General features: G+C 35.7%; 1 protein-coding gene across 2 annotated transcripts in view; it reads left to right on the forward strand.

Annotated features, from left to right (window-relative positions):
• Positions 1-17,680, forward strand: part of PDCD6IP (programmed cell death 6 interacting protein) — a 72,121-nt gene that overhangs the window by 14,185 nt on the left and 40,256 nt on the right. The window contains exons 2-7 of one of the 2 annotated variants that reach the window (XM_009445119.5): positions 44-98; positions 1,527-1,596; positions 9,982-10,109; positions 13,216-13,369; positions 14,509-14,609; positions 16,868-16,999. In XM_009445119.5, coding sequence (XP_009443394.1) covers positions 44-98; positions 1,527-1,596; positions 9,982-10,109; positions 13,216-13,369; positions 14,509-14,609; positions 16,868-16,999 — 640 coding nt within the window. The remainder of the gene's footprint in view (positions 1-43; positions 99-1,526; positions 1,597-9,981; positions 10,110-13,215; positions 13,370-14,508; positions 14,610-16,867; positions 17,000-17,680) is intronic. The other variant, XM_001169561.8, reaches the window with a different exon arrangement.

Below are 17,680 nucleotides of genomic sequence, written 5' to 3' on the forward strand. Positions count from 1 at the left end.
AATATTTAGCTCTGGTAATTATTAATTCTGCTCTATTTTTTAGATATTATGATCAGATTTGTTCTATTGAACCCAAATTCCCATTTTCTGAAAATCAGGTAAGTCTTTAATTCTGTCTTAAAATTATATGGTAATAGCACCCATTTCCTTCTGCCAATATCTTCACTGTCTTTAGAGTTTTATGAGATAGTGTTATAAAAATAGGAGCTTTTAGGTCTGTCTAATGTGAATATATGTGCTTCTGAAGAAAGAATCTCCTGGAATTCTGTTCATGTCATTCTTCAGTCACTTCTGGGGCTCATGTAGAGCAATGGTTTGTTTTTCTTTGGACTTCATTTTATGTCAGTAGGATCTGTTGACTGATTAATCTGCTGTGTCCTTTCCTTTGACTTTTTCAGAATTAGGAAGGAAACTGCACAATTCAGGAATTATTAGTCTCAGTTTATGTGCTTTAAAAATTATTTGCACAAGTTACATTTGCATGTAAAAGTTGCAAATGCTGTTTTGATTAAATGTTAATTACATGAATGTCAACTATTTTCTCCTTAAAGGCTAGATGTTGAAAATGCTGATCATTTCTTATAGTTTTATTTTGGAGATTGGATAAAGATTTTAAAATTAGTGATACTTTAAAATTTTAAAATAGTTATAAGAAAAGTACTTTAAACATTCTTGTACTAAAGTTTTTACAGGTGAAATAATTATATGTTGAGATTTCCTTTAATATATTCCTGGAAAAAAAGTGTAGGTGGCTGGAGGCAGGGCAAATTGGGAGGTAGATGAACCAAGAAGGGCAAAAGACTAAAGCTGCTGATGGATGTACTGGAGTTCATTCTCTTTATTCTCTTTAGTTTTTCTGTATGTTTGAAAATTTCCCTAATAAAGAGTTTAGAAATTTTTGTATTAGATTGCAATAAATAATTTAAATGAGGTTTATTTCTTTCTAATCTTTGTATGTGATAATACATATTTCAGGAGCAGAGAGAGAGTTTTTTAATAAACATTTAATTTTCATGTAGCATATGGAAAAGTGAACAAATCACAGGTATAGCTTGAATCTTACAAAGTGAATATGCCTGTATAACCACCACCTAGATAAATAAAATATTAACCTATTCCCCAAAATAACCATTCTCCTACTTTTGTCATCATGGAATAGTTTTTAATTTCATCTTCTAGGAAACCTGTAGTACTTACTTTTATTTCCCTTGCTTCACTTGGCTTATTTGACAAGCATCTGCTGCTTATTTTGTTCCGTTAAAGTCATTGTGTGTTTATAAAGATGAATAAGATAGTGTTTATGATTACCAAGGCAGAATGACCATTTGAAATATCCCAGTGCCAGTATTTTACTTTTTTTAGATTTCAATTTAAAAGGAGAAGGAAAGGAAGTTGGGTGGTTATAGGAGATAATATTTTGAGCTTTTGTCCTTTTTTTCATGGTGGATTTTTCTTCAAAGAAGACTTAATATTTAATGAGATTCAGGAAGGTAACCTAATTTTCTGTTTTCTTTCATTCTATCCAGATCTGCTTGACATTTACCTGGAAGGATGCTTTCGATAAAGGTTCACTTTTTGGAGGCTCTGTAAAACTGGGTATGTAATTTTTAATAAAAGTGATAGGAAAATTGGTCTAACTACTTTGCATTGTTTTTAGTTTTTAAAATTGTTATCCTAATGACTCTTTGTAAATACTAAAGTTTTTTACATTTCATTCTCTTTTTAGCTTCAACTTTTAATGCAATTTTGAAATATTTGTAGAGAGCCCATGCCTTGCCAGGCACTGTCCTAGTTATAAAAATGAATAAAACCGATGTACTTAGTTTTTAGGAAGATAGTTGATCATTTAAAAGTGTAATATGTAATAGCCTATGAACAAACTCATAGAAGCATATATGAGGAAGAAAGTAATTCTACCTTTTGAAAGCAGACAATGTTTGAGTTAGGCCTTGAAGGATGGATTTGTAGAAAATAATATTACAGATACAAAATCGTAACCATAGGTCAGAAGGGTGAGGACATTTGATCTACCAGCTCCAGCAAGATAACCTCTCTGTGCCTTAATTTTCTTATCTGTGAAATGGAGATAATACTATTTATCTCATTGGATTCTTTTTTTTTTTTTTTTTTTTGAGACAGAGTTTTGCTCTTGTTGCCCAGGATGGAGTGCAGTGGCACGATCTTGGCTCACTGCAACCTCTGCCTAGTGGGTTCAAGTGATTCTCCTATTCTTCTACCTCAGCTGGGATTACAAGCACCCGCCACCACACCCGGGTAATTTTTTTAGTAGAGACGGGGTTTCACCATGTTGGCCAGGCTGGTCTCGAACTCCCGACCTCAGGTGATCCACCCGTCTCGGCCTCCCAAAGTGCTGGGATTACAGGTGTGAGCCCCTGGCCTATTCCATTAGATTCTTATGTGGATTAAATGAGTGAATACATGTAAAGTCCTAAGAACAGTGCTTTATTAGCTGCAATGAATAATTATATTATTATATAACATTGTAATGTATATATGATATATGTATATTTCATGTATATATGTATTATATGTATATATGTATTATATGTGCACATATAATATGTATTATATGTGCACATATAATGTGTATATGTGCATATATAATGTGTATTATATATGCATATATAATGTGTATTATATATGCATGTATGTATATATGTGTATATAATGTGTATTATATGTATGTATATATGTAAGTATATAATGTATGATATACATATATGTATATATACTTACATATACACACATATATAGTATATTTGTATACATATATACATATATACATTTATGTGTATGTATAGTATATATAATATGTATACTATATGTATGTATATATTCATATACATATATGTATATACGTATATACATATATGTATATATTCATATACATATATGTATATACGTATATACATATATATTCATATATTCATATACACATATACATATATGTATATATTATATATAAGAAATATGTATATATACACATGTATTATATATAAGTATGTATAATATGCCTTATGGTATATCCTTTTTATAGTATACATATACATTAAGATATGCTATGATATATACTATATACCTTATAAGATATAGATATATAATATGTATTATATAGTATGTGCATACCATATACATACATATATCTATATATCTTATATAAGGTTTATACTTATAGGTGAGGAAATGGAAATATATATTTTATAGTAGATATTATATATAATGTTAATTTAATAATAATTATTGTTATGGCTTGTAACCATAGGTTGAATTGGGGATTATGGAGGGTGATGGTATTAGAAAGCAGATTGTGGAGAGTTGCAAATATTATGCTCCTGACTTTGTACTTTTCCCTCTTATATAATAATAGTGCATGTTTATTGGGCATTTATTTTACCCAGGTACTCTGGAAGGGACTTTATAAATAGTCTTACTGAATTCTCCAATAGTTTAATGAGGAAAAGGCACTATTATTGCCAGTTGAACAAACTGGTTTAGAAAGATTACGTGATTTTCTGAAGTCATATGGTTAGGATTTAATGAAGCCTGGGATATGAATCTAGAAGGCCTAACTCCCGGGACTAGAGAGAAACAGACCAGTTAGGAGACTGATGAGAGATGATGAGGTTAGACAAGCTAGTGTGTGCAAGTTACAGAAGAGAGGGATTTCAGACTTTTCAGAGGTGAAGTTGACTGAATTTGCTGACTACCAGTCAGAAGGAAGAGTAAGAGTTGAGGCTTGACTCTGAGATTTAATAAGTTGGTTTGACCTGTTGGATATTTATTCCTCTTTAGTAGAAAGGTTGACTCTGATTTTTCTGTGTTATGTCTGGGTAGACATTTCTCTGGCATTTTGAAATAAAGGATTTAAAGCTCAGAAGAGAAAGATATACATTCGGGAACAATTATTAGGTGATAATAAATTTATTCCTTCTGGCAGATAATTGACTGAGAAAAGTATTAAAGTCAGAGCTAAGTAATATAACATTCAGGGGAAATAGAGGAAGAGGTTCTGGGAATGAGGTTGAGAAAAAGCTTTCATATCTTACAGGAACCAGGGTAAAATAGAGATGTGAAGGAATGCCAGAAGAGTTTCAAAGGTGATGTGGTCCAGTGGTTCCCAAACCTGGCTGCGTATTAGTATTACCTGGGAAAAATGTTAAAGGTTTATCTTTAAAGATGAAGATACAGAGTGCCAGATGTGATAGGAGAAAGTTTTGGAGTAGGGCACTGGAATTAGTATCTTTGGAAATATCTCCGGGTGGCCGGGTGCGGTGGCTCACGCCTGTAATCCCAGTTTGGGAGGCCGAGGTGGGTGGATCACGAGGTCAGGAGTTTGAGATTATCCTGACCAACATGGTGAAATCCTGTCTCTACTAAAAATACAAAATTAGCCAGGTATAGTGGCGCACGCCTTGTAATCCCAGCTACTCAGGAGGCTGAGGCAGGAGACTCACTTGAACCTGAGAGGCAGAGGTTGCAGTGAGCTGAGATTGTGCCATTGCACTCCAGCCTGGGTGACAGAGCAAGATTCTGTTTAAAAAAAAAAAAAAAGAAAATATCTCCAGGTGATTCTGATGATCATCCCAGGTCCAGGCTGGAACATCCTTGACAGAGTCATTGTGGCAGAACTCAAGTCATGTAAGGTTGGAGAAGTCACTGGATTTAGCAGAGAGAATTTTCTCTTGGAGTATCCTGAATAAGCATCAGATTGAGGGGTGAATGGGAGGTGAGGGAATGGAAACAGTAAATGTGGGTTGCTCATTTCAGGAAATCTACAGTAAAGATTTGGGGACAAAGGGAGCATCATTCTGAGAGGGAGCCAAGGTGAAGAAAAGGATTTTTAGTATTGTTATGACTTAAGAAATTTGGTAGGCTGAGAATAAGGAGCAGATGGCAGGAGAACTAGGAGACACTTGAGTGATGAACTCAAGTATCCAGAAGAACTGGGAAGCAAAAAATTAGATCATAAACAGGAGGTGGTTCATCAAGGCATTTCTAGTAGCAAAAATTGGTAATTAAATGTCCTTCAGTAATGTCTTGGTTAAATAAAAGGCTACTCATTCATTTGAATATTGTGTACTTTTGGAATACTAAGAATAAAAATGCATATATGTATTTGTTGATATGTAAAGTTATATCAATGGAATATTGAATTAAAGGCCTGCCTTAGTTCAGAGTTGGTGCATTGTACAACTCTAGGGTCCCCGGAATTGGGCTCCTTGGGACACTCCTCATACAGAACCCAGAGTAATTCCTCCTCCCTCGAGTTGTGCATTCCAGGCAACTCGAGTGTGGTATAGTATCCACTTTGTGAAAAGTTATGTGTGTGAATGTTTATGTAGTTATTTGTGAGATACCAAAAAATAAATTCTGGTTAACTCTGGAAGATGAGATCTTGGGTGATTTTTAATTATTTTTTTGTAGTTTAGAAAAATTGTTTGAATTTTAGAAAGCTGTTATTTTCATTTTGAGAAACTTAGAGGCTGGAAGTGGTGGCTCGTGCCTGTAATCCCAGTACTTGGGGAGGCCAAGACAGGTGGATCACTTGAGCCCAGGAGTACAAGACCAGCTTGGGGAACAGACGAAACTCTGTCTCTACAAAAAATAAAAAAGTTAGCCAGACATGGTGGTGTGTGCCTGTAGTCCTAGCTGTTTAGGGGGTTGAGGTGAGAGGATTGCTTGAGCCTGGGAGGTTGAGGCTGCAGTAAGCCATGATCACGCCACTGTACTTCAGCCTGGGTGACAGAGTGACACCTTGTCTCAAAAGAAAAAAAAAAGATAAAAGAAAAACTTAAAAGAGAGCAAGTAAGAAACAAGAATACAGTTAAATACTTAGAAAGGCATCTTTGAAAAAAGGAAAATTAAATATTGTTTTGAAAACCTGGTTTAAGTTTAGATGGATAGAAGAAAATAAAGGAAAAAAGATAAAATAGCTCTTATATGTAAAATCTCATAAAAGCTCTTATACATGAGAAATTGTCAAAATAAAATGAGAGACTACAGTCTGGTATGATAATATTTATGGGCAACATAATAGACTGAGATATGTATCCGATATATAAACAGTTTACTTTTATTTCTTGTTTGGAATATATTTCATTCTTGTTGTTTTTTTTTTTTTTTTTTTTTTTGGAGAACAGTCTTGCTCTGTTGCCCAGGGTGGATGGAGGGCAGTGGCATGATCTCGGCTTACTGCAACCTCTGCCTCTGAGGTTCAAGTGATTCTCGTGCCACAGCCTCCTGAGTAGCTGGGATTACAGGCATGCACCACCACGCCTGGCGAATTTTTGTATTTTTAGTAGAGACGGGGTTTCACCATGTTGGCCAGGCTGGTCTCGAACTCCTGACCTCAAGAGCTCCGCCCACCTTGGCCTCCCAAAGTGCTGGGATTACAGGTGTGAGCCACCACGCCTGGCTGATATTTAATTTTGTTCCTTGCTCTCTCCTGCCACACTGGCCTAATGTATATATTTATTGAATTAATTAAAATTATATTCAGAACTTGAAGACATTGATCCCTTGCTTTTTTTTTTTTTTTTTTTTTTTGATAGGGAGTCTCACTCTGACGCTAGGCTGGAGTGCAGTGGCACGATCTCGGCTCACTGCAACCTCCGCCTCCAAGGTTCAAGCGATTATCCTGCGTCAGCCTCCCGAGTAGCTGGGACTACAGGCGTGCGCCACCACGTCCAGCTAATTTTTGTACTTTTAATAGAGACAGGGTTTCACCATGTTGGCCAGAATGGTCTTGTTCTCTTGACCTCGTGATCTGTCCACCTCAGCCTCCCAAAGTGCTGAGATTACAGGCGTGAGCCACTGCACCTGGCCAATCCCTTGCCTTTTAGTATCTAGTGTTACTGATGAAAAGTCTGATTTTTGTTATTTTATAAGTGATCTGTTTCTTTGCTCTTGGGAATATTTTTACAGTCTTCTCTTTAGCTTTCATGTTTAGAAATCTCAAAAGACTTAATGGGATTTCATTTTATTCGTGTGTAGGGCATTTCTTTTTGGCCCTTTTAGTTTGAACACTTATATCTCCCTTAAGCTCTGGGAAGTTTTCTTATATTTCTTTGATAATTTTCTTGTCTCTTTTGTCTCTCTTTGGAATACTTTATTAGATGTTGGGTGTTCTGAGTTGTTCACTCGTAATTTTTATATTTTTTCTTGACTTTATGTTCTTTCCGAGATTGCCTAGATATTAATTTTAAAACTTGAAAAAAAATTTTTTTTCCTTCCTCCGCCCTTAAAACTTTTGAAAAAAATTTAACAATCAAGTTTTTAATTTTTAGGAGCTTTGTCTTATTAATTAAAAAAATCCTTTTCTTTTGTGGATGTACCGTCTTTGAATCTCTTTAAGGAATGCTAATTGTGATATTTGGAATATAATCTTTTATGACTGTAATTGTCTTTATTTATTTTGGGCTTAGTTTTTCAGTTCACATTGCTCTTCCTTTATTTTGCTGCAGGCATTTTTCACAACCTGGTTATTTTGGATTTTCCATATGTTTAATAAAGTAGGTTAGAGTAGCTGGTGTTTATGTCTGCTTTAGTTTAGAATGAGGAGACTAGAACTGGTTTGGAAGCAAGTTGAAAACTGGCCTTTATTACCTAGGAGGCCACCAAAGTACTGTAACAAGGAGGGCTTTACTTTATGGTACTACTCTGTGGCACAAACATACAAATGTAGTGTTGTTCTGATTCTCCTAGATTGATTTGTTCAGTGTTTTTTGTAAGGAGCCTTATTTTGCCTAGTGGTCAATGCCTTGCACATTATGCAAGATCTTGAATTCCAAACTGATTGAATTCTGTGAGTAATAGGGAGCTATTGTAGATTCTTTTTTAAAAGTTATTTTTCAATTGTGATACAATATACACAATATGCCTTCTTAACCATTTTAAGTGTACACTTCAGAGGTATTAAGTACATTTACAATATTGTGCAAACATCATCTCGAGAACTCTTTTTCATCTTACAAAACAAACTCTGCCCAGTAAATGATAACTTCACAGACTGGGGGCGGTGGCTCATGCCTGTAATCCCAGCATTTTGGGAGGCCGAGGTGGGAGGATTGCTTGAACCAACGAGTTCAAGACCAGCCTAGGCAACATAGTGAGTCCCTGTCTCTACAAAAGATAAAAAAATTAGCCGGGTATGGTGGCCTGTGCCTGTAGTCCCAGCTACTCAGGAGGCTGAGGCAGGAGGATTGATTGAGTCCAAGAGGTAGAGGCTGCAATGGGTGTGATTGCACTAGTGCACTCCAGCCTGGGTGACAGAATGAGACCCTGTCTCAAAAGAAAAAAAACAATTATAATGTCCCATTCTTCCCTCCCCCCTCAACCCTTGGCAACTAGCATTCTTTCAGTCTCTGAATTTAACTGTAGGTACCTCATACAAGTAGAGTTGTAGACTGCATTTAAAAAAAATTTCACAACATGAAATTTATTATCTTAATCATTTTTAAGTATACAGTTCACTAGTGTTGGGTGTATTTCATATTGTTGTAAAATACATCTCCAGAACTTTTTCATCTAGCAAATCTGAAATATTGTACTAATTGAACAACAATCCCCCTCCTCCTACCACCATCCCTGATAACCATCATTCTGATTTCTGTCTCTATGAATTTGATTACTCTAGGTAACTCATATAAGTGGAATCATACAATATTTGTCTTTTTGTGACTGGCATTTCATTTAGCTTAATGTCCTCAAGATTCATCCGTGTTATAGCATATGATTTCCTTCTTGTTCAAGGCTCACTAATATTCCATTGTATGTATATACCACATTTTGTTTATATATTCATCAGATCACAGACACTTGGGTTGCTTTCATGTTTGGCTTTGTGAATAATGCTGCTATGAACATGGGCATACATATATCTCTTTGAGACTCTGCTTTCATTTTTTTGGGGGTGTATACTCAAAAGTGGAATTGCTGGATAAAATAGCAATTCTATTTTTAATATTTTGAGGACTCGCCATATTGTTTTCCACAGCAGTTGCACTTTTTCTAATTTTTATTTTTTATTTTGAGACAGGGTCTTGCTCTGACGCTCAGGGTGAAGTGTAGTGGCATGATCATAGCTCACTGCAGCCTTGAACTCCTGGGCCCTAGTGGTCCTCCTGCCTCCGAGTAGCTAGGACTATAGACATGCACCACCATACCTGGCTGTTTAGAAACAATTTTTTTTGTTGTTGTTGAGATGGGGTCTTGCTGTGTTGCTCAGGCTGACCTCAAACTCTTGGCTTCAAGAGATCCTCCTGCCTCAGCCTACTAAAGTGCTGAGATTACAGGAGTGAGCCACCATGCCCAACCACGAGTTTGCGTTCCTGCCAACAGTACAGGAAAGTTCCAGTTTGTCTATATCTTCATCAATGCTTATTTTCTGTTTGTTTTTTAATAGGAGCTATCCTAAGTGGATGTGAAGTGTGTAGATTTTTTTTTTTTAATCAGAGTTGGGTTTTAGCCCAGCTAACCTGCTAGCCCTTTGAGAAATGTATTTGCATGAGGGAGTAAAGCATAAGGCCAGCTAGGAGGTAATTGCATCGACTTAGATTTGTGGTAATGAGGAATTGGTTTGATTGTGGTGGGACAATGTGATTTTGAGAGGTGACGGAAAAATGGAAATAATTTATTCAAATTTAAGAAACTGAGAGAAATGACATGAAAATGACTTTTACATTTGAATTTGATTGTAATAGAAATGTGGAAGTAAAGGGAAGGAGAGAAAGAATAACTTACTGTTCTTTAGCGTTTTGGGTGATGGGAATATTGTTGTGGAAATAAATGCCTGTAAGGGCAGCTTGAAATATGGGAGCATATGACAGCAAGAAAACAGGTCTGGAAACTTGTTTTTGTGAGAGTCAGCGGGATGAGAGAGGTCATAGTATTTCTCTTTGAAACATTTGTTTTCTTTAGAAAAAATAATCTGATGAATTTTTCCTTCTCAATTTTTTACAGCTCTTGCAAGCTTAGGATATGAAAAGAGCTGTGTGTTGTTCAATTGTGCAGCCTTAGCTAGCCAAATTGCAGCAGAACAGAACCTGGATAATGATGAAGGATTGAAAATCGCTGCTAAGCATTACCAGGTATGCTGAAAAGTAGTTACTACAATAATGATCAACACTAAATTGGATTAAGTGGAAAATAATTTGCATTTAGGTTTATAGATACTTCTTATGCAACAGATGTTTTCTTAAACGAATGCACTTTTAAAATGAATTGATTCTTACTGTTGAAGCCCTTAGATAAACTGTCTATAGACCAGGTCTGTTATTCCTCATTGTTTTATACCCAGCACCTAGCACAGTGCCTGGCACATAATAGAGGCTCAATAATTGTTGGTTGAAGAAATTATGAAATGTCTGAGATTTCATCTCAGGCATTTAGGGTAAATCCATTTTAAATAAATTACCTAATTAAAAAAATTTGTACATTATTTTCATATGTTTTCTTAGAGTGAGACACACTTGAAATTTCACTGTTGTTACAAAAATAAAGACAAGAAATTGGCAAGAAAATAAAATTTTAACTTTGAGACTTGTTGAGAGGTCATATTTAAATATGGTCAGACACATATGTTCATAAGTTGCCTAATCTGTTTTACGTACTGATCATTTACTAATATGGCATGTTATTTTGTGGCAGTTTATTTTATTTTATTTATTTATTTATTTTGAGACGGAGTCTTGTTCTGTTGCCCAGGCTGGAGTGCAGTGGCACAATCTCGGCTCACTGCAAGCTCCGCCTCCTGGGTTCACGCCATTCTCCTGTCTCAGCTTCCTGAGTAGCTAGGACTACAGGCATCCGCCACCTTGCCTAGCTAATTTTTTTTGTATTTTTAGTAGAGATGGGGTTTCACTGTGTTAGCCAGGATGGTCTTGATCTCCTGACGTCATGATCCACCCACCTCGGCCTCCCAAAGTGCTGGGATTACAGATGTGAGCCACCATGCCCGGCCAGCAGTTGTTTATTATTTATTCAGCTTTTTTTTGTTTTGGTTAAAAGAACAGTAAATGATTACTGTTAAGTAATATATATATAATCATGTTGTCATTTTATATTACTTTCTAATTTACAAAGTGTTTTCATGTACATTATTTGACTCTCAGATAAACCTTGTGATGTATGTCATATAATGTCATTCCCATTTTACATACGAGGAGGCTAAAGGTCCGAAGTCTTAATAAAGCAGTCCATTTGGGTTTCAATAGTTCTGATTCCAAATTTCATGTAATTCCAAATGTCCTTCCACTGTTTCACCCCCAAACCTCCCATGAAATTTGCTTGTCTCAGAGGTAGTCTGCTTTTTCCCGTTGTTTATGTTTAGGGAAGAGGTGAGTGATGCTGTTCTGAGAAAGTAAAAGGAAAATATACCTTAAGCAAACAACACGCTCCAAATTGTGGCTTGCCTTACAGTTTTGAATGGGCATAGATGACAAACATAATGCATACGCTATTTCTTTTTGAGGCTATACATGGCAAATATTTTAAAATGTGAAAAGGAGCTGGGCGTGGTGGCTCACGCCTGTAATCCCAGCACTGTGGGAGGCTGTGGTGTGCGGATCACGAGGTCAGGAGTTCCAGACCAGCCTGGCCAACATGGTGAAACCCTGTCTGTACTAAAAATAGAAAAATTAGCTGGGTGTGATGGTGGGTGTCTGTAGTCTGAGCTACTCGGGAGGCTGAGGCAGGAGAATCTCTTGAACCCAGGAGGCGGAGGTTGCAGAGAGCTGAGGTTGTGCCATTGCACTCTAGTCTGGGCGACAAGAGCAAGACTCTGTCTCAAAATAAATAAAATAAAATACAGTAGTGAAAACGAAGTAAAATTTTATTTAGCTTTTGGTTAACTGTAACTCAGTTAGTTAGTATATGAGATTTTAGAAAGGTCATTCTGAATTATGAAAGAAACATTCCATTCTGTGAGGGTTCACAGCAGGGCACCTGGTATCATGGAAAGATAACTGGTGGTGGTGGTATTAGACCTAGGTCCTTGTCTAGGCTGCTTGCCACCCAGAAGCTTTGTGCCGTTGGGCAAGTTCTTTAACCTCTCTAGTACCTCCAGTTCCTTATCTGTAAATGAGAGACTCAGACACTTTGCTGTTCTAGACTTTGATTCACTAGTTTACTAAACAAGTTCAATTGTTCATTCCTAGCAGATACTCTAGTGTTATAATACTTACTGACTGCAGAAACATGCTGTTCATTTTAATACATTTGACTTTGAGTTTTCTCTGTGTTATCTATTTATCTAACTCATGACACCTTTTTTTTTTTCTTTTTTGAGATGGAGTCTCGCTCTGTTGCCCAGGCAGGAGTACAATGGCGTGATCTTGGCTCACTGCAACCTCTGCCTCCTGGGTTCAAGTGATTCTCCTGCCTCAGCCTCCCGAGCAGCTGGGATTACAAGTGTGTGCCATCATGCCCAGCTAATTTTTGTATTTTTAGTAGAGACGGGGTTTCATCATGTTGGCCAGGCTGGTCTTGAACTCCTGACCTCAGGTAATCTGCCCACCTCAGCCTCCCAAAGTGCCGGGATTAACAGGCGAGAGCCACCGCACCCGGCCAACTCATGACACCTTTTAATCCCAGACTGATTTATTTCTTTTTCTTAGTATAATTTGTTTCATAAAAGCAAAGTTATTTTAGTATTAACAAAATATAATTGAGATGAAAAATCTGATGGGGAACATTTCACTAGTGAGCTCTGAAGGCCAGACAGAAATCACTAGCAATGGGTAGTAATGCTGTTCCTCAGAGGACTAGGTGTATGTACTATCTGGGGTGTCCCCTAACTACGGCATGTTTAATTATTTGAAAGATGAATTTGTTTGGGACCAAAGCAAGAGCATTGCAGTACTAAAAATATTTTAATGTTTATCCCCGCCTCTATTCTCATGTTAATTTTGAGGAAGTATATCTAAAAATAGTTTAATCAGATTGTTCCATTAGTTTACTTTGTTTTTCCTTGTAATTTACTTCTAATCTTTGTTAAATCTCTTGTTACGCTATAGAGTTTTAGAAAGATAACCTTATTGTCTGCAGGTCAGATGTTTTAGATTGGTTTTGCGTAATATAAAAATTTAAGTATATTAACTGTTCACTGAGTTAACATTTGAAATGACTTTTATATGTAACAGTAGGAAATTAAGTCTTGCTGAGTTCCTATAAAGAAATTCTTTTTCCCCCCTTTAGTTTGCTAGTGGTGCCTTTTTACATATTAAAGAGACGGTTTTATCTGCCTTAAGTCGAGAGCCGACCGTGGACATATCTCCAGATACTGTTGGGACCCTCAGTCTTATTATGCTGGCACAGGCTCAAGAAGTATTTTTTTTAAAAGCCACAAGAGGTAACTCCAATTTATCTTTTTGTTGCATGTGAAAAGAAGTGATAAGGCTTTTAAATTAAGAAAGTGATTAGAATATAATACGTTCAATGTCGAGCTTTCCTTCTTGAACTTGATACATGAATTGTGGAAAATTTTCAGCTATCCTTTTCTGAATTTGTGGCACAAATTTACATTTAAGAATGTAGGCTGTGTTTGAAGTCATGAAATGGATCTTTAGTAATTGTCTTTAAACACTCCATTCTGGAATAGTATTTATGTATGTTTTTAACATGTCAGACATTTATTCGCAAATATTTATTGGATACTTACTCTGTGCCAGTCACTGTTCTAGTTTCTAGATAAACGGAGTTAGAAAACAACTTACGTTTTGGCGACGGGAGAGATGATAAGCAAGAATTAAGTAGACAGGATAATTTCATAAATAATTGCTATAAGATTTCAGAAATAATTGCTATGAAAAATAAGAGAATTATATGATAGTGGCTGGTGGTATGGTTATGGGATAGGGATATAGGGGAAGCTGGGCTAATTTTAGATTCATTAGTCAAGAAGGCTTTCTTTCAGGAGGTCCTCTTTAAAGTAGACCTAAATGACAAGAAGGAGTCATCCAGGCACAGTCCCTAGCCCTGGGAATGAGGGAATAAGAATAATTCTTATAAGGCATATAAGTTAGCATGAGAGATTGAAAATGGGCTGAATATGTAATATGGGCTGAAACTGAAAATGAGAGATAAGTCATCATGTGGAAGAAATAGGAATTGGAATACTTTTTTCTTTTAAAATAACAGCTTATATTGAGATAGAATTTATATACACTCAAGTTCACCCTTTCTAAGTATACAACATAAGATTTTTAGTATATTCATAGAGTTTTGATTACCACTATCTTATTTTAGAACATTACCATCATCCCAGAAAGAAGCCGTGTACCCATTAGCAGTCACTCCTCACTCCCCTTTCCCCCACTGCTGGCAACCACTAATCTATTTTGTCTGTTCTAAATTTTGTGCAGAAAATGTGATTTCATCAAGAAAGATGTTTTAAGATGCGTGTACAAACTTGTGATCTCAGTGTTTATACTGAGACATGTCAGATTAGCTCATATTTATTTTAATTATAATGGTCATATTGTATTCCAGATAAAATGAAAGATGCCATCATAGCTAAATTGGCTAATCAGGCTGCAGATTATTTTGGTGATGCTTTCAAACAGTGTCAATACAAAGATACTCTCCCCAAGGTCAGTTATTGTTTTTATAAACACTTGCTTACTTTGCATGTGAAATATTTAGACTTTTTTGTGTATAAGAAGCAAGTTGAAACTTATAAAGAAATTTGAAGTTTTAATAGAGTTATCCGAAGTATATAGTAGAAATAGTTTTTTTTTTTTTTTAATTTAAGATGCATGAACAATTCTTTTATGTTTAGGGGATGCCTTTGTCTTTACCTTTTACTAAACTTGTTTTTCCAAGCTAGAACTCTTTCTGGAAAATGTTGACCATCTGTTTTCAATACTTTTATCAAATCAAGGCATTGTGTAGTTCTGAATCATTGGTGATTTGGTACAAGCATGTATACTTGAGCATGTTGATGATTCACACTTTTAATTATTGTCCTGTTTTCTTAAAGATGAGCCTTAAAGCGCAAAAACAGACATAAAGAAAAAAGGAAAAGAAAACTTAACAAATTCATCTGATACTTTGATTAGAATTCAGTTTTGCCAACAGGGATAAAAAATTGGGCTGCTAATGGACAGCTAAGGAAAGCAACCATCTTAAACCACATATCACAGGAAGTATAATGTTTTAATGTAAACCTTTCTGAAGTGACAATTGTAAAGACTATTCAGTGATGATCATTTGTTAATGACAAAGCAAATCACTAGTAAATTTGGAATGATTAATAAAGAAAACTTAAAGATTGAGTGAAATATATGTTTCAACTACTTCCTTCAGAAATGTTCAAGGAATTAGTTTCATCATATGGTATCTGTTACATGATTTTTTTTTGGTAGGGGAATTTATTGATTTATAAGTCATATTCAGGAATCTTTGTACATTAAAAAATTGCAGACAACTTGGGGGTGAAGTAAAAATGCCCATAAGTGCATTAACAGTACTTATTACTCAGAAAATGATCAATAAGGAATTAATGTGACGATTCCTGGGGATTTAAGATACACCAAGAGCCTAGTAGAAATTTGCCCAGGATTCTTGGGTATTAACAGCCTTCCTCTTAAAAAGAGACTTGGGATCTCCTCTCATGTTTTTTTCATCTGAAAGACCTCATGTTCAGCTGCACAGTGTTCCGTTACATCCTGTTGGGCCATTAGTTCAGTCCTGTCATGGAGAGAAGAAAGTCACCTACAAAGACTTGGAAGCTACCTCTGCAGCATTCCTGGTATTCCTTGAAAATCTCCTGTTTCAGAACCAAGTTGCTCCAGCGTTACCTTGAGAACTGGCATGAGTGTAGTTTGAAATTTAGATGTCTTTTATTTTTTCCTTTTTACTAATAAAGCTCATAAGGTATTTTCATATTCTAGTTATAAAACTGAAAAGTCTGCAAGTAGTGATCCAGGAAGGTAGGAAATTATTCCCTGGGAGACAGGAAAGCACACAAGGTAGTAATTCAGTTTTTGATTCTCTTACATTTTTTGTTTAGATAGTGATTGTCTAGCCTAATTCCTTGGATTTTTTTTAATACCATATACTTCCTAAAAGCAGTGAGGTTACAGGTTAGATTTTGACGTTTTGGAAGAGCCACCACTAGTATAATTGCTTTCCTGCTTTATGTCTTTGGATCTTTTGAAATTAATTTTGACTAGAATTATTTTCAAAACAAATAGGCAAAATAACACTTTATCATTATCATTGGTCATATACTTAGTGCATTTGTGTATGATATGTTTTTGAGTATAAGATACTGAAATATTAGTGTATCTATGATACTAAATCATTTTTATATGGCTAAAATCATCTTTAGTAAGAACCCTCTTAGGATATGAATTTAAGTGAAAATTTACTGTCTTTTTTTTAAAACATGATGAAACAGTCATCTATAGAGCAATTTCATTAGTATATGTGAGTAATGATGGTTTAGTTAACTCTACAGGCTGGGTAAGGGCTCATAAGAAAGCTTCTAAAGCTCTGTGCTTTGTGTTCCTCTGTGAATGTCCATTCTACTTCTCTTTCTAATAATGCATGCTTTTCTTTTTGTAAACAAAATGTTGACTTCATGGATCAATTAAAGAGAATTGTAAAACCTAAATTGGCTTCAGTTAACAGTTAAAAAAAACCCCTTCAATTGGAAGAAAAAAAATTTAATTCATAGATTTCAATCCACACAAAATCATGTCGTCTTCTCTGTTTACACCTAATGACTAACCTTAATCTCTAAACCATTAATGGGGTGATTCTAATTTCTGTCTTCTTTTCCTTTTTCTTCCTGCATCCCATGTTGTCTGTGGTGGTTTGTGTGGTTGGACTCTCCCCTGGTCAGTATTTTTATTTCCAGGAGGTGTTCCCTGTCTTGGCTGCAAAGCACTGTATCATGCAGGCCAATGCTGAGTACCATCAGTCTATCCTGGCAAAACAGCAGAAGAAATTTGGAGAAGAAATTGCAAGGTTACAGGTGAGTCTCTTGGTAATAAATATTTAAGTAACTAACTTGGATCTCTCTTTTTTTTCCTAGTGAGATTTCCAAGTTTGCCCATAAAAACCTTTCCCGTTCATCACCCCTATCAGCAGGGACAAGTGATTGTTTTTATCTTTAGACTTTACTGCATGTTTTTTTGAGGTCTCATATTTTATCTAAAAAATTGATGCAAAATTTGCATTCAATTCTCTTTTTTATCCAAGTTTATTTTAATGTAAAAATAATTCTAAATTAATTGCCATCTCCAGATTGTTTTTGTCTTTAGACTTTACTGCATGGTTTTTTGAGGTCTCATATTTTATCTGAAAAATTCATGCAGAATTTGCATTCAGTTCTCTTTTTTGGTCATGTTTATTTTAGTGTAAAAATAATTCTAAATTAATTGCCATGCTCCAGGAGTATGTGTAGTGTTTAACTTGTGGCCTGGTCTTTGTCTAAACTGGGGCATATACTTCCACAACTTGAGGACGACAGTGGAGAGATGTGTGTGCATATATATGTATATATATACACACACACACACACATATCTCTTGTGAACAGCAGAGTACCTTCTATGCAGTTGTGTTCATACTGTTGGCATTGGGGTTGTCAGAAACTTGCTGTGACATTATGGCACCTGAGGCAACTTGCCAGCAGGAGCAAGAGCTGTTTGTAT

The sequence above is a fragment of the Pan troglodytes genome, chromosome 2, assembly GCF_028858775.2.
Source record: "Pan troglodytes isolate AG18354 chromosome 2, NHGRI_mPanTro3-v2.0_pri, whole genome shotgun sequence".
Taxonomy (NCBI): domain Eukaryota; kingdom Metazoa; phylum Chordata; class Mammalia; order Primates; family Hominidae; genus Pan; species Pan troglodytes.